Genomic DNA, 19,302 nt, shown 5'->3' with positions numbered 1-19,302 from the left:
AAAATGTATGTCTTACGAAGTTCAGAAGCTTCTGCGTTAGATCATGTTAGCACTGCCTTCTAGAAAAATCTAGGCTGCTTAGTGATGGTGCCGTTCTCTAACAGCAAAAACCCACAGATGCTCTAGTATTTCTCAGAGTGTTCTACAGGAGTTTAGAACTCTAGGGGAGCTTGTTAACAGGGAGAGGCAAAGCCTTACCTTAGAACTACTCTCCGTAGGAATTTCTCAACGTAAGACTGGCAATGTTCAGATTCAGCCAGGACCCCAGCACCTCCCTACACAAAGTCTGAGGACTCACAGTTCTCCACCTACAGTCAAGAGCTTTTCCCCTCTTCCCTTCTTGGTCTACCTGTGGGAAGTTCCAACGATCCAATTTTCTACGCCACCACGTACTGAGCTATCACAGGCAATCCCACAAGGGACAGATCTACACCAAGCGCCACGCCCACGATGCGGGTGTCCGTTCAAGTGATGGCCGCCTCTGGCTGTGCGGGCCGACGGGTAGGCTGACCGTGAGCACTGATAGCTCCACAGTGTCTCCAGGTTCAAAATCACGGACACAGATGTTCACCAGCGTGCTGACCAGCTGAACATCTTCCCCTCTCTCTTAAGAATCGAATTATCAATATGTCCTTCATCACGCCATGTTGCCAGCTTCCTCCACTTTCTGGTGTCTGAACAGACCTGCTCTCGTGGGCAGGGCAAGTAACCACCAAGGCCAAACATCTGATTTTCCCACCGCGTTCCCACCTTTCTCTGTAGGACTATCCTCTAAACTTTTAAAGGCAACAAAACAATTTTGTTCGTTTTTAATAGCAAGTGTTCCTGAGACAGACTGCTGTGAAGCCCTCCGTGGATGGCTACCCCATTTGCTGACTGCAAACACCAAAACTACAAACTCAAGAGGCCCCAACAGACTCACAAGAGATCATCTGCTTCACCCAGCTGACTCTCAGAGTTGCTCTGCTCGGAAACGTGCCCAGAATATTGTGGATCTCCTCACGTTGTTTATATCGTATAACATCTACAGTAAACAATACACATGACCTTTCCTCTCTTAATCACACACCTGAAGAGTAAGACCGTGGTGATGCCTTAAGGTCCCTGTTGTCACCCAGACATTTTTGGGGCATGGCCTCATAAGCAGAGGACGTGCGGGAAACTGGCAAAGCATCTCTGCAGGGAGCCCAGGTCATGGCAATTCCCGACCCACTCCCCCCACCGCCCAATACACGCCCAGCTGGAGAAACCTCCCAACCACAGAAGGGGAAACATGGCTCAAAAGGCCACCCCGGTTCCTCCACCTCCATGGAAACACCTGAAATAGCATATGACATGTGTCCCAGGCAGCACCAGGCTGGGAGGCGATACCTACCGTTGTATGAACTGGGCCGCGTCCGCTGTGAGCCTCTGCGTGAGGTTGTCATAGGACATGGGCTGCTGGGTGATGTCACGGTTCCTCATGAGGAAGCAGTTCAGGGGCCGGAAGTAATGCAGGAAGCACAGCAGGCCGCCGAGGACCAGGGCGGCCAGGAAGAAGAGGCAGAAGAAGATGCAGGGGGGCACCTGGACGAGCCCCAGCCACCTGAGCACGGCCAGGGTCAGCAGCGTGATGGCGATGACCTGCAGGGGGAGGAAGACCAGCAGCCTTAAGGCCCTGGTGAACACGCTGCCTTCTCCCGGCTTGCAGTCCCTCAGGTTGGTCACGGGCAGCCCGTGGAAATAGTCGAAGCCATGGCTCAAGGGGTGGTGGCAGAGGTCCGTTCTGTTGTGACAGCTGGTGCCAAGGTGCCACTTCCCTGAGCAGACAAACAAACAGGTGGCATGTTTAGTCCCCACGAGCACCCCGACACGAAGGTCAGCTTCTGAGTCGCGCACGCCGGAAAGCGGCCTCTTTCTACATATTCATCAGCCAAAACCATTCTACCGTTTCCACCTCTGTTTCCAAAAACGGTAGGGTAGGAACCACTCTCTCCACCGGAAAACAAGAGGGGATTCAGTGACTGGAAAAAATACAAATAAAATGAAAGACACACACCTCACATACTTCATAGGTAGGAGACAAAACTACATAGATGAATACCAACGTTTTGGGGGGACATGTGTTTTTTTAAAAGAAATTTCCTTCAAAGGAAAGTCTTAAAACCAACTTGATTTTGTCCCTGAAATGTGAGAAGTGGAAATGAATCCATATGTAAAAACTACCCCTGAGGCATGAGGAAATCATACTCATAACTCAGTAATTATTGTAAACACCTATCAACATTTCTTATAAAATGTGAACTGTACGGGACTTTCCTGGAGGTCCAGTGGTTAAGGCTCCGCGCTCCCACTTGCAGGTGACACGGGTTCGAGCCCTGGTCGGGGAACTAAGATCCCACATGCCACGCAGTGTGGCCAAATAATAAAACAGAATAAAAATGAGGGCTTCCCTGGTGGCACAGTGGTTGAGAGTCCGCCTGCCTATGCGGGGGACGCGGGTTCGTGCCCTGGTCCTGGCAGATCCCACATGCCGCGGAGCGGCTGGGCCCGTAAGCCCTGGCTGCTTAGCCTGCGTGTCCGGAGCCTGTGCTCCGCAACGGGAGAGGCCACAACAGTGAGAGGCCCGTGTACCGCAAAAAAAATAAATTAATTAATTTAAAAAATTGAAATGTGACTGTATCACTAAATTAGGGAGTGCCTCACACAAGAGAAAAAGTGATGGTGGTTTGACAAAATGTGGGAGGAAAGAGACCGGTCATTTTGCTCCCATGAGATGTTCTAGGGTTCCTCTGATGACCTGCATAGACCCAAGTTCATCAAGTGAAAGGGGGGAAGGATTCGTTCCTACCCAGGGGATAAAATCAGTGGGAATGTCAACTGAGAAAAATTCAGACGCAATTTTAGTACTGAAACGTAAAATGTAAACCTTTATCAATGGTATGGTGTGTGTGTTTGTGTGTGTGTGTAGCTTTGCATGCTGTGTGTGTGCATGATTAGTTATCCATGTCACCATCCATCCACCATCCATGCATGCATGCATCCACACGCATACACATACATACATAAAGAAGGACACACATCTACACATTCAAATAGCACATAGAGACGCATGGTGTTTGAATTTAACATTGAAATAATTTCTCCCCTATTTACAGTTGTGCAAACGCTATCAGTCATTTCATCTTCAAGAAGGCTGCTCTCATGCCCTCCCCAATTTCCCACTCACCCAGGTCCTCGCACCACCCCCCGCCCCACCCCGGCTGCCCATACCTATCAGAGCTGTGGAATAGCCTTGATTCTTCAGGAGTTTGGCGAACGTAATCTCACTGTGGGGAAGTCCTCCCGAAGAGGCGGAGAAGACGAAAACCCCCACTTGGGACCGAGATGCCATTCCTAAGCCAGGAGAAACCCACCATTAGGACAGGGGAAGCCCTAGGGCTGGGAGGTGGACCAGGGCCGCAGCGACGGAACCAGGAGGTTGGGTACCTGAGCGGATGGGATACCGGCCCGTCATGAAGGCCGCCCTGCTGGGTGTGCACAGGGGTGATGCTGCCAGGTGCTGCGTGAGCTTCACTCCCCCTCTGGCCAAGCGGTCGATATTGGGAGTCCTGGAACAAAGACTCAGGTCATTCCTCGTGACCCTGAAAAGAAAGCTTTCTCTCTGGCTTTGTGCAGTGAGTCGCTTGTCACTTATCCAGGGAAATTGCGATGGGACAGGGGGAAGGAAGGGGACACAGCATTGAGATTCAGAGTGACAGCAGAACCACACTGAGGATGAAATCATCCAGGTCTGCCCTCTCCAGGGGCCCACCCATGCCCCCCTGGGGGCTCTGAGCTGCTGATTTAGGAGAGAAGCCAAGTCCTTACAAGGGGCTGCTCTGAGAAGCGGGAGGGGCAAGGGTCAAGGTCTCTGTCCTCCGTCACCTGTGTCCCCCACCAGTTACCTCCGTGCCCCAAACGAGAAAGCTCTGGGAGCAGCCTGACTCTTCTCTTGCCAACTACAGCCAAAGAGAAGCTCCTAACCAGTTCTCACCAGGCTCTGCCGAATTTCCACATGGCGCCAGGGAGAACGGGGTGACGGCACCGTCCAGGGAAAGGGACGATGGGCTCCAGGTGCATTTACCAGGGATCGGTAACAAAGGGGTCACAGACTCCAGGGAAAAGGGACACAGCAACATGCAAACACGACATGCCGTGAGACACGCACACCCTCTGAGTGTCTTTCTTTTTTTCCGCTAAAGAAACACTCATTTATGGGCTGACTTCTAGGATGACGCCTTATGCAGGACAAGCCATCCTGCCACCTTTTATCCAGGACTGGTGTGGTCCATCACCTTAGGAAATCATGCCAGACTTCCTAGGCATTCAGAGGGGAAGTTCCTTCAGGGCTGGGTCCATGCTGGGTGATGATCCCTTATCCTCCAGTGGGAACCCCAGCGCCTGCCTCTCTGCCAGGCTGCTCATCTTCTATACTTCAGTTCTGAGCATAGATGGGACTCCCCCCACCCTGCCAGGGCCTCCTTGTCCTGTGGGAGAGGCCTGTTCCATCTGTAGGATGTCAGTCCCTATCCCCCATCACGGCAGCTTCCTCCCTGTAAAGGGACGGAGTGGCTAACGGCACTCCCCTCCAAGACTTCTGCCTGTGGTGTGGGGCACGTATCTTGCTCCGTTGTGACGCCGCTGCTTCCCTGGTTCAGCGCCCACAGGTTAGTCCTGTAACGATGCATAGCTCGAAGGGGAAGATCACGGCATTGCACTGAAATGTCAAGCTGCTCGCTCATCTATTAGTTTAACTTATGCCTTTAATTCTCAACATTTCCACTTTGCTTTGGCCTTAAATTACAAGACGCTGAGAACACTGAGGCTGTCTGTATATTTGACTTAATCCCCCTAGTGCCTAGGCTGGCCACTGAAAAATCTGACTATTTTGAGGTGTGATATTATAAAACGTAAAATGGAAAATGTCCTTCAGAAAGAACTGGGGAGGAAGTGATAAATTGGAATTTGGGATTAGCAGATACAGACTAGTACATATAAAATAGATAAACAACAAGGATTTAGTGTAGGGCACAGGGAACTGTAATCTTTATCTTGTAATAAACTATAATGGAAAATGGAAAAGAATCGAAAAAAAAGAATATCTATATACATAAATGTATGTATAAATATATACATAGTATATATATATAAATATATACATATATATTGATAGAAAACTGAATCACTGTGCTGTACACCTGAAACTAACACAACATTGTAATCAACTATACTTCAATTAAAAAAAAATAAATAAAAGAACTGGATGCTAATATGGAGGACAAGGCAGATTTAGGGTATTATTGATATGAATTCTTACTTAGGATTTTATAGCCCTGTTTTTCTTTTGGATAATTGGCAGACACTGAACCTTAAAGGCTTGACTGTGATTTTTTAATTAAGACACCTTAGTAGGAACAGTTATCTATTATCTCACTGAAGTTTAGGAATATCATATCTAATATTACATCTAATACTAATATCATATGGTATTTTTAAATGATACTTAAAATGAAAAAAAAATAAATTGTGACCTCGATAAGAAAAATTAAATTACTAACAAGGTTCGTGTCTGAAATGCCTAACAGTGAGATCTAAACTTTTCACAAAACGAAGCAAAAGGTGGGGAAGGAAACATACGTGGTCAGTTAAAATTTTAAGAGAACACTGAGTGCAGATCTCATCCTTGCACGTGCTTTAAACAAAATCTAACAAACATCACAGGTCAGCATACACTCTAAAAATAACACGTGACATCTGACACACAGAATCAGGTTGGAAGTGACGTCACATTCAGCTGCACCTTGCGGGCCGAGTCCTCCTCAAAAGTGTAATTTACTTCATTTTTGTTTGCTGTGCCACACAACGATGAAACAGACGTCCTGAGACTCACGGTCATGTTGTACAGAAGAGGAGGACCTACAGCGAGTGGTGTGAACACAAATCAGACCCCGTGGCACTCAGCGGCGCGTCCCTGTGAGCTTCGGCTAATTATCTGTAGCTCTTACGAGAAAATTCTGGTGAATCCCACCCTCTCCTTTCATTTTGTTTGCGCTCATCACGTGTGAGGTGAAGCTCTCCACAGAACCACAGTTATGTCAACATTTCCCCATGATCACGTAGAGAAAGTGCACCCCCAAGACCAATATTCCACTGTACCCTGACCGACTAATTCTAAACCCAAGAGCCCTACACCGGGGGGCTGGGGAACAAAACACCCTCCTCTGTCCGAGTCTGGTTCCCACTGTGTTTTCCCTACCATTGTAGTCACCCCTAGCCCTTGAAAAGTTCTGACACCATCAAACGTGACACGTGTCCCCAGGACATCTGTCCCCGGCCGGTGTGTCTGCCTGAGAATCCAGCACAGCCTGGCCCAGAGGTGGAAGGAAGGTACAGAGGTGACAGTGAGGGGTTGACAAGGGGGGATGGATTGGGTCCCAATGGGAACGGAGCCAGAGGCCGAAAACAGAAGACAAAACAGAAGAGGCGAACCAAAGGGAGGGAAACATGATGATGGCAAAAAAGCCACAGACTAGGGGCAAGGAAGAAAGAATTATGATGAATACCTTCCCAGTGAGCCGTCTGAGTTCATCCAACAGTGATTCGAATAGATAAGTCATCACACCTGCCTACTAACGCCTGTGTGTGTCTACGTAAAGTCGTACAGGAAAGTGCGCCGTTGGGGGGCTCTGAACGTTTCCCCGTGGGCCTGCACTCTATGAGCGTGCGCTGCCCATCCCAGGACGGCAGCCTGTGAACGGAGCCCTGTGTTTACACGTCACCCAACCTGAGGGTCTTGTTTCCATAGCAGCCAGGATCCCCAATGCCAAGGTCGTCGGCCATCAGCAGGACGAAGTTGGGCGTTGACACCGCATGGCTCCGGGCCTCATAGATGAACAGCAGCAGAAGCAAAAGCGTCCTCATCTTCCTGCAAAGGGCAAGGGGAAGAGAGACATGAAGGATGCTGGCCTGAGGCGGCCCACCCTCCTTCTCTGCGACCCTCCCCCCTCCTCCCAGTAGAGGACGTTCTGTCGACCCGGCCACCCCCGACGACATGGGCTGCAAAGCCTCTAAGACATCACACGGCGAAGAACTGTATCCTCTCTGTCCTGTGCGTCTGTTTCCAAAACAAACACTTCTTTCTCCCTGGATAGCAGTGACCTCTCCTTTCTACCCCAAACCAAAACATAGGTTCTGTCTAGAAAAATGAAGACACAATCATCTCTTTATGGAAGGCGGGCTCTGTGTCATCAGCTGAAAGTTCTCTGCACTGAAAAAAAAACCGGGCATTTCAGGACAATCTAATTGTCAATGTCAAATCCTTTCCAAAACTAGCCACGAGTTTCGGCGTAGCGGCTTTTCAAAGGGAAACACTTAGAGTTGGGCGTGATGCAAACCTTTCCAAGCTCAAGGAAGACATGGTTCACAGCCTGGGGCGGCTCTGGGTGCTAGTAGGTGGCAGCAAACGCAGTGGAGGGGAGGGAAAATCCATCCACCTTCTACGGCTGTCATCTCAACGCACACTCACCCCCCCTGCCCCGGCATTTCACCCCTTTCAAGAACAACGGGCCGGAGGACTTTGGGGGTGGATGCACACCTGAAACTCCTGCTCTGACGCCCGTAGGGACTACCAAGTGAACACTCAGGAGAGGGACAGAACCTGCCCGCGTCTGAGCAGCCGGGAGCAGAAGCGTCCTCAGGCCTATCCCCTTGGGTGGGGTTCAACGTCCTCGGGGCCAGAACAAGGGGCCAGACCGAGGGATGCACACACCTGAGCTATCGCTCACCTCGAGAGAACTCAGAACTTAGGGAAACGAGAGGAAACCTTAGCAGAACCTGCGGCGTCAGGAACTCATCGGGGGCGGGAAGGAGCCTGGGACATGCAAACCCCACGGGAGCTGTGGGGTTCCACAGGAGGCATGATGGCCACATGCAGCAGAAATCCCATGAGAGTTTCGTCGGAGCAAACAACACGGGCGCTGCTTCCAGAGGACACCTGGACGCCAACCCAGCCACCCTCACGTGGTCCTCTTCTTTTACTGCACCCCCTTGCTCTCCGTAACACGGATCCTCACCTAGAGTGGGATGTGGAAAGACAGCCCAGCCCCCAAAGATGTGCAGGCCCTCATCCCTGGAGCCCACTTGGAACGGGACGGTTCTCTGTCATGGGAGTTGTGCTGTGTCGGGACCCCTGGACCCACTCACTCGATGCCTGCAGTGCACCCTCCCACCCTGACTTGTGCCACCAAAAAGTCTCCCGACGCTGTCTCATGTCCCCTGGGGCATAAAGTCACCCCCAGTGCAGAACCACCGAGTCACCGCCGGCCCATCACCGTCTTCATCATCTGTAAAATCATCGGCGAAACCTTCGCTCCTGTATGTACACGGTGACGACTCACTCCCTTTGCTGTCATAGGCGGGCAGCTTGGCTTCTGTGGAGGGATTCGGAAGCTCCAGCCCATCTGAGAAACTGACTTTCTCCTTTGCACCCACGAGTACATCTTCAATGCTAACAGGTCACGTTCCTCGGCCATCACGTGTCCCCGTCGGTCACAGAAGCCCTTGCTTTCCTGGGCATGTAGGCAACAAGCTCAAAGAGGCTCTTCAAAGAGGACCTTAGGCTCCGAGCATTCCTTTTCGTCTTGTCTCACCTGTGACTTATCTGTCTCTGGTCCACGTGGAACATCTCTCCCCACCACACCTTTTCATCAGATGTTCTGCTCTCCGAACAGTCATCTTGCTAGTTGCCTTTCTGAGTCCAGATCAAAGGATCCTCACCCCCAGTGCGTGGATAACTTGCAGCCATACCTTTCTCTCTTGACCTACTTTCAGTCTCCCCTCTCACCTCTCTGTCTCTCAAGGATCTTTTCACAAAGGCAAACTCGGCGCCCTTTGTCTAAAGATAACGAACCAGGGAAATGTGACCATTCAATGCGCTCTTCTAGAGCTCACTCTCTCATTCCTGTCTCCCGTGTGCTCTCTTTGGTGGCCTGTCTTTGTCGGGGAGTAGAGGAATGAGGGCAGAATAAGGAGTCAAGGGTCTCGTATCAGCCCAGGCCAGCCGCTACGAGGCCTGGGCCACCTCCTTGCATGGGTGACTCATCCACATTTCACCAAGATGCCATCTCTGCGGTCGGGCAGTCAAATAAACACCTGCTTTTTTTTTTTTCAGTGCAGAGAACTTTCAGCTGATGACACAGAGCCCACCTCCCATGAAAAGATGGAAAGAAAGGGTCTCCATGAAACCAAGATCCCCGCACCCCTATGTTCGTCACAGCATTATTCACAATAGTCAACATACAGAGACAACCTTAGTGTCCACGCACGGATGAAGGGATAAAGACAATGTGATATAATGGAAAGCCTTGAAAAGAAAGAAATCCTGCCACTTGTGACAATATGGATGAACCTGGAGGACGTTATCCTAAAGGAAATAAGCCAATAACAGAAGCACACATACCACACGATCTCACTCACATGTAGAATCTAAATAAAGAAAGTTGAACTCATAGAAACAGAGAGTATAACTGTGGTTGCCCCGGGCAGATGGGGGGTGGTGGCACAGAAGAAATGGGGAGATATTGCTCAAAGGGTATAAGCTTCCAGTTATAAGATGAATAAGTTCTGGGAAGTAATACGCAGCAAGGTAACTATAATTAATAACACTGGATGTATACTTGAAATCTGCTTAAACAGTAGATCTTAAGCACTCTAGCCGTAAAAAAAAGTCTTAACTGGGTGAGGTGACCCATGTGTTAACTAACTTGACAGTGGTAATCACTTCATAACGTATATGTCTATCAAATCACCATATTTAAATATACGCAATTTTATTTGTCAATTATACCTCAACTGAGCTGGAAAAAAAAGAATATCCCCTTTCCCTCCTTCTAAGAAAAAGAAAAAGAAATAAAGGGTTTCCAAAATGATAAAGTACTAGACAAATGTAAGTTGTTAGGAGTATTTTTGTCTTTCAATATCTTTGCAGCTAAAAGTCATTCACTGACACTTCAACCAAATCCGTTTCCACAAATGCTTACGACGTAAAAATTGGCTAAAAGACACTATGATGGTCTTGTGATGGTTTCATGGTTGAATGAGACACAGAATCATCTTGCAAGGCTCCAAGTGGTCAAATGAGGTATTCCGTGAACCCACTAAAATAAGTGACAGATGTGGCTTCTGCAGATGAGTTTCAATCCTGGTTCCCCTGCTTCACAGTGGTGAAACCGCAGGACATTTACTTAGCCTCTTTGTCATCATTTTCTTCTGTAAAATGGGGATTACTGTGAGGATAACATGCTATACTTAGCACTATGACTCAGTAAGGGGCTCATAGGTGCCAGTACTTGTTAGCTGCAGTTATCAGCAGCATTATTATAATTTTGTGTAGACTCTAATAAGTACAGTCACACAGCTTTAAATGAAGATGTGGGAGGCCGACTAAAAGATGGCCCGATGACACCCCTCCTGGTACTCACATCTTGCATAATCCCCTCCCCAGGAATATGGCTGGACTTTGCAACTTGGTTCTGACTAACAGAAGATGAAAACAGTGATGTGACACCACTTCTGTGATGAGGCTGCAAACGACTATGACCTCTGCCTTTCCAGCAGACTCTACTTCTTGCTGGATTTTGATTAGCTCTCCACATTGGAGAGACCCCCCATGACGAGGAACTGAGGAAGGCCTCCAGCCAAGAGCCAGCAAGGACATGAGACTCTCACGCCACCAGCCTACAAGGAACTGAACCCTGCCCACAAGGATCTTACTGAGCCTGGAAACAGAGCTTGCCTCTGTTGAACCAGTGTTGAACCAGTGGCTGAGACCACCATCCAGGCTGGTACCTTGATCCAAGGAGAGGAGCCAGCTAAGCTGTGCCTGAGTTCCTGACCCATTGAGACGGTGAGATAACAAATGTGTGTCACTTTGAGCTGCCAAGCTTGGGGGCTGTTTGTTACACAGCAGTAAATAACTAATACAAAGTGCAGTAGCTTAAGATGGGAAGTTCAGCTGTGCTGATGAGGACCTGAAAAAAGCTTTCCATGCTGGTGGCTCAGAAGGTCATGATGAATGTATTTTAAGAAGATGTTTCATTATTAATGAGTAGGAGGAATTTATATAAGTAATTTAAAGATACATGGCTCAACTTTTATTTAACATAGTTTTGGAAGTCCTAGCCATGGCAATCAGAGAAGAAAAAGGAATAAAGGGAATCCAAATTGGAACAGAAGACGTACAACTGTCACTGTGTGCAGATGACATGATGCTCTACATAGAAAATCCTAAAGATGCCACCAGAAAACTACTAGAGCTCATCAAAGAGTGTGGTAAAGTTGCAGGACACAAAATTAATACACAGAAATCTCTTGCATTCCTATACACTAACAATGAAAGGTCAGAAAGAGAGATTAAGGAAACAATCCCATTCACCATCGCATCAAAAAGAATACCTAGGAATAAACCTACCTAAGGAGGCAAAAGACCTGTACTCAGAAAACTATAAGATACTGATGAAAGAAATCAAAGATGACACAAACAGATGGAGAGATAGATATACCATGCTCCTGGATTGGAAGAATCAATATTGTGAAAATGACTATACTACCCAAAGCAATCTACAGATTCAATGCAATCCCTATCCAATTATGGCATTTTTTACAGAACTACAACAAAAAATTTCACAATTTGTATGGAAACACAAAAGACCCTAAATAGCCAAAGCAATCTTGAGAAAGAAGAACGGAGCTGGAGGAATCAGGCTCCCTGACTTCAGACTATACTACAAAGCTACAGTAATCAAGACAGTGTGGTACCAGCACAAAAACAGAAACATAGATCAATGGAACAAGATAGAAAGCCCAGAGATAAACCCATGCACTTATGGTCACCTAATCTAAGACAAAGGAGGCAAGAATATACAAGGGAGAAAAGACAGTCTCTTCAATAAGTGGTGCTGTGAAAACGGGACAGCTACATGTAAAAGAATGAAATTAGAAGACTCCCTAACACCGTATACAAAAATAAACTCAAAATGGATTAAAGACTTAAATGTAAGGCCAGATACTATGAAACTCTTAGAGGAAAACATAGGCAGAACACTGTTTGACATAAATCACAGCAAGATCCTTTTTGATCCATCTCCTAGAGTAATGAAAATAAAAACAAAAATAAACAGATGGGACCTAATGAAACTTAAAAGCTTTTGCACAGCAAAGGAGACCATAAATAAAACAAAAAGACAACCCTCAGAATGGGAGAAAATATTTGCAAACAAAGCAACTGACAAGGGATCAATCTCAAAAATACACAAACAGCTCATGCAGCTCAATATCAAAATAAAACCCAAACAACCCAATCAAACAAGGGGTGGAAGACCTAAACAGACATTTCTCCAAAGAAGACATGTGGATGGTCAAGAGGCATGTGAAAAGATGCTCAACATCACTAATTATTAGAGAAATGCAAATCAAAACTACAATGAGGTATCACCTCACACGAGTCAGAATGGCTATCATCAAAAAATCTACAAACAATAAATGCTGGAGAGGGTGTGGAGAAAAGGGAACCTTCCTACACTGTTGGTGGGAATGTAAACTGGTACGGCCACTATGGAGAACAGTATGGAAGTTCCTTAAAAAACTAAAAATAGAGCTACCATGTGACCAAGCAATCCCACTCTTGGGCATATATCTGGAGAAAACCATAATTCAGAAGGAGGCATGCACCCTAATGTTCATTGCAGCACTATCTACAATAGCCAGGACATGGAAGCAGCCTAAATGTCCACTGACAGAGGGATGGATAAAGAAGACGTGGTACATATATAGAATGGAATATTACTCAGGCGTAAAAAGGAATGAAATAATGCCATTTGCAGTGACATGGATGGACGCAGAGACTGTCATACAGAGTGAAGTAAAAAAGATAAAGACAAATACTGTATAATATTGCTTATAGGTGGAGTCTAGAAAAATGGTACCAATGAACTTATTTGCAAAGCAGAAATAGATCACAGATGTAGAAAACAAATGCATGGATACCAAGGGGGAAAGGGGGTGGGGTGAGATGAATTGGGAGATTGGGATTGACAAATATACACTACTATATATGAAAGAGATAACTAATAAGGACCTACTGTATAGCACAGGGAACTCCACTCGATACTCTGTCATGGGCTCTATGGGAAAAGAATCTAAAAAAAGAGGGGCCATAGGTGTAGGTATGACTGATTCACTTTGCTGTACAGCAGAAACTAACACAACTCTGTAAAGCAACTATACTCCAATGAAAGTTAATGAAAAAAAGACCAAGGTCACTCCCGAAGCAAAAATCAATGAAATAAAAAGTAAAGACACGTGGCTCAGCTCACCCACCACGTGAAAAATGAATTTTTGTTTTACAATTGAAAGTTGAAGATACCAGAAGAGGAATAAATGTTCTTATGGCAGACACGGGTGAAAGAGATTAAATGGTGTGAAACTCAGACTCTGTGTGAATCTTAAGTAAGTCTCAGCCCCAAATCCAGCTACTCAGAGACCTACTTCGGGCTACTACGCTTTTACTGTACAGAAAAATCAAATATGATTTCTTTTCAAATAAATTTTTCTTCATTCTGTATTTACTTATATTCTAAGTGTACACAAGAAAAAACACACAAACCAACTATTCAGAGAACCATTCAGGTCCTGTGTTTCCCTCCAGGTTTTTCTTTTTTCTATGCTTGTGTCAACAGCTGAATGCACAGCCCTATGACTCTGTGCCCTGGATGCTGTTTTCATTTTTCCATGCAGATCTCTCACTACAGGGTGGAGAAAAGTCTAAGAAAGAGCAGGGGTCAGACATGGAAGACACTGTCAGCATACGAAGGACGTTCATTTTTATGCAGAAGTGATGGAGAGACAGTAAAGATTTTAAGGAGCGGGGGGGACAGGCAGGTTTGATTTCCACTGAGATGGTCATTCTGCTACTCTGTGGTGGATGGATTGGCACAGGCTGGAGTGGACATGAAGATAAAGGCCACGACCCTACAAAGATGTCGGTACCCAGAGTAGGTGGGGACAGGCAGCAGAGGAGAACAGAACTGCATTGAGATGCAATCAGTAGTCCCTGGTAACTAACGGGACAGGAAGTGTCAGAAAGAGAGGGCCGTGAATGGTACTTCAACTTTGCTCTCTGAAAACAGACAGGGGCCGTTAGCTGTCAAAGAGCACAATAAAGGAGAAAACATTTGGGGTTTAAGATTTTGAATCCTCTCCATGCCAGGATGTTGCTGTAGTAAGGACCCCATTGTACACATGTGTGCTCTTTGGAAAAAAAAAAAGCATTCCAATTTTCTGTGCTGTTCAGTGAGAGGGTAGTTTACGTGTAAAACTTTTTTTCTTTTTTCTTTTTTTTTGCGGTACGCGGGCCTCTCACTGCTGTGGCCTCTCCCGTTGCGGAGCATAGGCTCTGGACGCGCAGGCTCAGCGGCCATGGCTCACGGGCCCAGCCGCTCTGCGGCATGTGGGATCTTCCCGGACCGGGGCACGAACCCATATCCCCTGCATCGGCAGGCGGACTCTCAACCACTGCGCCACCAGGGAAGTCCCTACGTGTAAAATCTTTTAATTGAAATCCAATAGGGCAAAAGTCCCCTAATAATTATTAGCATCTATATTAATTTCTGAATTGCCAAATGGTTTTGGTTCGCTCACTGCGACCGTGTATCATTAGTTATAGGTCCAAAATGTGTCTGGGGTAGATATTACTAAGACTAATGTGAGACATACCACCTAGTCCAATAAAGAATGTTTCAAATTTTATGTTTCTCGATAGCCACTTACAATCCCACTGCATTTGAATTATTATTGTCTGAAGTGACCAGAATTTATTTTTTCCCCACAAACATGGATTAGTACAAAGTGCTTCTAAAGATGTTTCAAACTGTTAAAAGAGTTAGTTGATAAAAGTACTTAAAAGTTAAATAAAAGTGCTCCAAGATATTAAGAGTACAGCACATTAACTTCTGAAAAACAGCGTAATGTCCCGCCTGAAAAAACTAAATTATTTTTCTGAACAACCTTAATTTGGCAAAAAAGCAAGAAAAAAAACTTTTTTGAGAAGGCAGGTATTCCTAAAAGAGAATTATTGTGAAGCGGAGAGAGAAAAGAACATTTTCATAACTAGAGATGTAATTACATTAAATTTGTTCATTAAAAGAATATTAACACTGCACAGACACGACAGAAACTTTACCGCAGCAAAACCAAAATGTCCCCGATCTATTTGCTTGATGCGGAAAAGGCTTATTGGAAACAGAGAAAAACCTACATTGCAAACCACACTTTGTTTAGAAGAAATGCCATTTTTGTTCAACCCAAGCTATGTATCATCGATGAAATTTGCTTAACAGAGTGTTACCTAATAAATGTCCTATTTTAAATTCGTGAAGAAAAATAGTCTGACATCTGGGAAGCAAAAACCCCAAATGAATATGTGTTTAAACAGCTGTTTCTGTAGATTTAAATACCTATTCAGATTGCTTGTGTTTTCTCTAATATAAATATTCACGTCTTATTTATTTAGCGAACCCCAGTTTTGACTGACTGCGCAACCCTGGCTGGGACTCTGGTCTGTGACTTTTTCAGGATGCTCAAGTACACCCAGTACAATTAAAGGAACTGTGTGTGCTGAGTATTAATAAAGAAAGGTACCTTTCAAAAAGTAAGTCTCGCCCAACCTCTCTGTTGACATTTGAAATCTTCCGAACGCTTGGGGAGACAGTTAGTTCTGGATGTTGGAAGACTCTCATGGCTCTCACTCACTTCTTCCCTTGCTCCTGAGTCCAGCTGATGCAGCGAGACACAGGAGGGAGGGCAGCAAAGCAAGGAACGCAGATGGGACCCCGCCCCCGCCATGCCCCTGCTGTCGCCCTGTCTGTGTAGGTCTCCGTTCCCATACAATAAGAGGGCTCCCGGCATGTCTAAAAGCCCACCCTGTTTCTGTGCCCACACCTGATGGTTCTTCTCTACGTCTGCCTGGAAATCACTCTGCATTGTTTTCCAATGAGATACCAGAGGGAGCGACTCTGAGAGCATCATCACAGAGCAAAAGAGTCCCTGAAAACTGTAAAAACCAGAGTCTGAAAAGCATGTGACAGCCCATCCTGTTTGAGTTCCTGAAAAGCATTTCCCCCGCCGCCGACTGTCAGGGTCAATCTCTGGCTGCCTCAACCTGCACTGGGCACCTCAGCAAAGGCGGAGTGTTCACCTTGAGATAGAGAAACAGAAAAGGCAGGTGCCCTGGCTGGGCTCCGGCTGATTTAATGGCACAGATGTGACTGTGTTTGGCATGAGATGAGATCCCTGCCGGCCCAGTCCAGAAGCTGGGGAATTTCTCACGCAAAGGTACCAACGGTCCCGCCATGGCTTAAAGACCCAACCAGGCAAGGCAGCTGAAAGGGAGCCTGCTGCTGGAGCTCAGAGCAGCAGACAAATACAAATTCAACCCCAGTTGGAAGAGTAAGAGCAGAAGCCTTCAGAATGAGACAGTAACGGCAAAAAGCAGCAAAAACAACTCACACCCCTCGCATGGCATCAAACTGTTAGCCTGGAGGCGCCTGTTTTATACAGATTGCTACCTACTTCTAACAACCAATGGCGCAGGCGGTTACTGTGCCCATTTTAGAGATGAGCAGAGTGAGGCTGAGAGGTGAGGTTATCTGCTGGAGGACATGTAGCCAGTGAATGATGGGGCGGGGGTCACAGCCCAGCTCTGTGGGACGCCAACTCCATTCCGAGACAAACGTGAGGAGAGCTGTCCAGCTAAGAGCGGGCTGTAGGGACCGCCTAGAAAGGGGGCTGGGGCCACGTATGCAGGCAGGGAGGATTCTATTTCATTTTATACACGGTGGCGTTATTTGAATACTCATGATGCACTGGGTAAGTTGAAAATTATTTTTGACTGTGATAAAATCCACATAACGAAATTTACCATCTTAACCATTCTTAAGCGTACATTTCAGGGGCATTAAGTACATTCAACTTGTTGAAAACGATCCCCCCCCAACCCATCTCCAGAACTCTTCATCTTGCAAAACGGAAATTCTGTCCCTGTTAAACAACCCCTCATTTTCTTCTCCCCCAGCCCCTGGCACCCAGCATTCTCCTTTCTGTCTCTAGGAATCTGATGACTGTGGGTGCCTCTCACCAGTGGAATCACACAGTATTTGTCCTTCTGCATCTGACTTATGTCACTGACCACAATGTCAAGGTTCATCTGTGTCGTAGTGCCACGATGTCCTTGCTTTTTAAGGCTGAATCATATTCTGTTGCGTGGATAGAGCACATTTTGTTTATCCATTTGTCTGTTGATGGTAGTTAGTTTTAAAAGACCAAATATAGAAAATGAGACACCAAATCGTTAACCACTATTAACTCTTGCCCTGGTCTTCTGACCACTGCTAGAAAGTTCTCTTTTTTGGCTGTTTGAAGGGTTAAAATTTGTGAACACCTAGAGATTTTGAAATTATATAATACACCTGTTTATAACATGTTTGATCACTCTGAGCTGTATAGTGCTATCTTTGCTATCTATACATACCTATATAGGATGACAAATACATACTATATACATATATATAGTGACCAGCAGTATGCCAAAATACATATCTCAGTTCATAAATAGGTTACACACATACACATACACATCACCTTGTATTCATACGTTGAAATGTCTATGACTATCAAGGTTTGATAAAAGTTAACACTTTAGTGTTTTCCCAAATTTACAAAAGAAATTTTTGTTGCTGCTGATGTATTATTTTCAGTCTAAGTAGCTGAATATCTCGCAGCCAGATGTCTACAACTAAAGGTTCGCTTCTAAGACAAAGGAAGATTAGCAATTCACATACTCTGCATGTAATAATCCGTAATTATCGTGAGCAAATATTGAATCATGTTCTCATGCTACCCGGAAGATATATTACATCATGGAGCTTTGATAAAATGTCATTTTTTAAAAAAATTTTATTGGAGTATAGTTGATTTACAATGTTGTGTTAGTTTCAGGTATACAGCACAGTAAAATGTCATTCTGTAATGAGTGGATTGCCTTTTAAGATAAGAGGTTGTCTTAACCCTCAACTGCGTTTTTTTCCAAAGCAAAGGAAAAATGCATTTTGAGATGGAGCTGTGCTAAATCTAGCACATTCACAAATGGGAACAACCAACACAGAGAATCCCTGCTAGAGCTTAATTCCCTTGCACTTTCTTACACTTTGGAAGGCTAAGCGTTTTTAAAACAGTGTTCTTTATGCGGTTTCAAAGTTCTGTAATTAAGAGATGCCTCCTGGGACTTCCCTGGTGGTCTCCAGTGGTTAGGACTCCACGCTTCCACTGCCGTGGGCCCGGGGTTTAATCCCTGGCTGGGGAACTAAGATCCCACATGCAAGCCCACCCAACCCCCCCAAAACAAAAATCAAATAGGTACACTGAAAAAAAAAAAGAGAGAGAGGGAGAGAGAGGCCTCCCATAGATAAAGCCAGCTGGAATTAATTGTAACAGCGTTTGTTATGACCATGCACGCCCCTCCTGTAGACTTCCACTTGGAATGCATCTGAGTGACGTCGTAAACGGGATTCTCCCCTTGCTGCTCCAGTTCTAGCTACTCCAGCGAGATCCCGAAGGCCCAGGATCTGTGGCACGTCTGTGCACAGGGCACTTACCGTTAAGACAACTGTGTGGGACGAAGCCATTTCTCTCTTGCTCTGCCTAATAGTCTGCTCAACCTCCAATCCTAAGGGCTGTGCCATCATCCACCACGCACCACGGCTCACCTCAGGTTTTCATTCATTTACAACTGGCTGAATTCTACAAAGAAAACTGTGTAACCGGAGTGGTCCTCAAAATTCTGGGGAGAGTCACCCTAGCTGGAGAGTTCTTGGTCCCAGAGAATAGTGAGCAGATAGACCACGACACTGGGATATGGAAGGAAGGGTGAGAAAGCCAGGTTTGGATGACCTCTCTAATGCTAAGAGTGATTTAGAGAAGGATTCTGTAAGAAAAACATACATAGGAACGGCTAAGATCAGGAGGTCTGCATGTTCCCCAAATTCATATGTGGAAATGCTAACTCCCAATGCGATGCTATTTGGAGGTGGAGCCTTTGGGACGTGATGAGGTCATGATGAGGGTGGAGCCCTCATGAATGGGGTTAGTGTCCTTATACTAGAGGCTCCAGAGAGCTCCCTCACCCCTTCCTCCAGGTGAGGAAGTGACGGCAGGCCGTCTGGCTTATGCAGA

General features: G+C 46.1%; 1 protein-coding gene across 2 annotated transcripts in view; it reads right to left on the bottom strand.

Moving 5' to 3' along the window:
• The window catches only part of STS (steroid sulfatase), a 180,439-nt gene that overhangs the window by 78,316 nt on the left and 82,821 nt on the right, over positions 1 to 19,302 (bottom strand). For both annotated transcript variants that reach the window (XM_024756278.1, XM_024756277.1), the window contains 4 exons: positions 6,806 to 6,946; positions 3,469 to 3,590; positions 3,253 to 3,375; positions 1,376 to 1,799 (listed from right to left, as the gene is read on the bottom strand). In XM_024756278.1, the coding sequence (XP_024612046.1) occupies positions 1,376 to 1,799; positions 3,253 to 3,375; positions 3,469 to 3,590; positions 6,806 to 6,942 (806 nt within the window). In that variant the 5' untranslated portion in view covers positions 6,943 to 6,946. The remainder of the gene's footprint in view (positions 1 to 1,375; positions 1,800 to 3,252; positions 3,376 to 3,468; positions 3,591 to 6,805; positions 6,947 to 19,302) is intronic.

The sequence above is a fragment of the Neophocaena asiaeorientalis genome, unplaced genomic scaffold (assembly GCF_003031525.2).
Source record: "Neophocaena asiaeorientalis asiaeorientalis breed wild unplaced genomic scaffold, Neophocaena_asiaeorientalis_V1.1 scaffold69, whole genome shotgun sequence".
In the NCBI taxonomy this organism is placed as follows: Eukaryota; Metazoa; Chordata; class Mammalia; order Artiodactyla; family Phocoenidae; genus Neophocaena; species Neophocaena asiaeorientalis.
The sequence above is the reverse complement of the archived record's forward strand: the minus strand, read 5'-3'. Positions and strand labels throughout refer to the sequence as shown.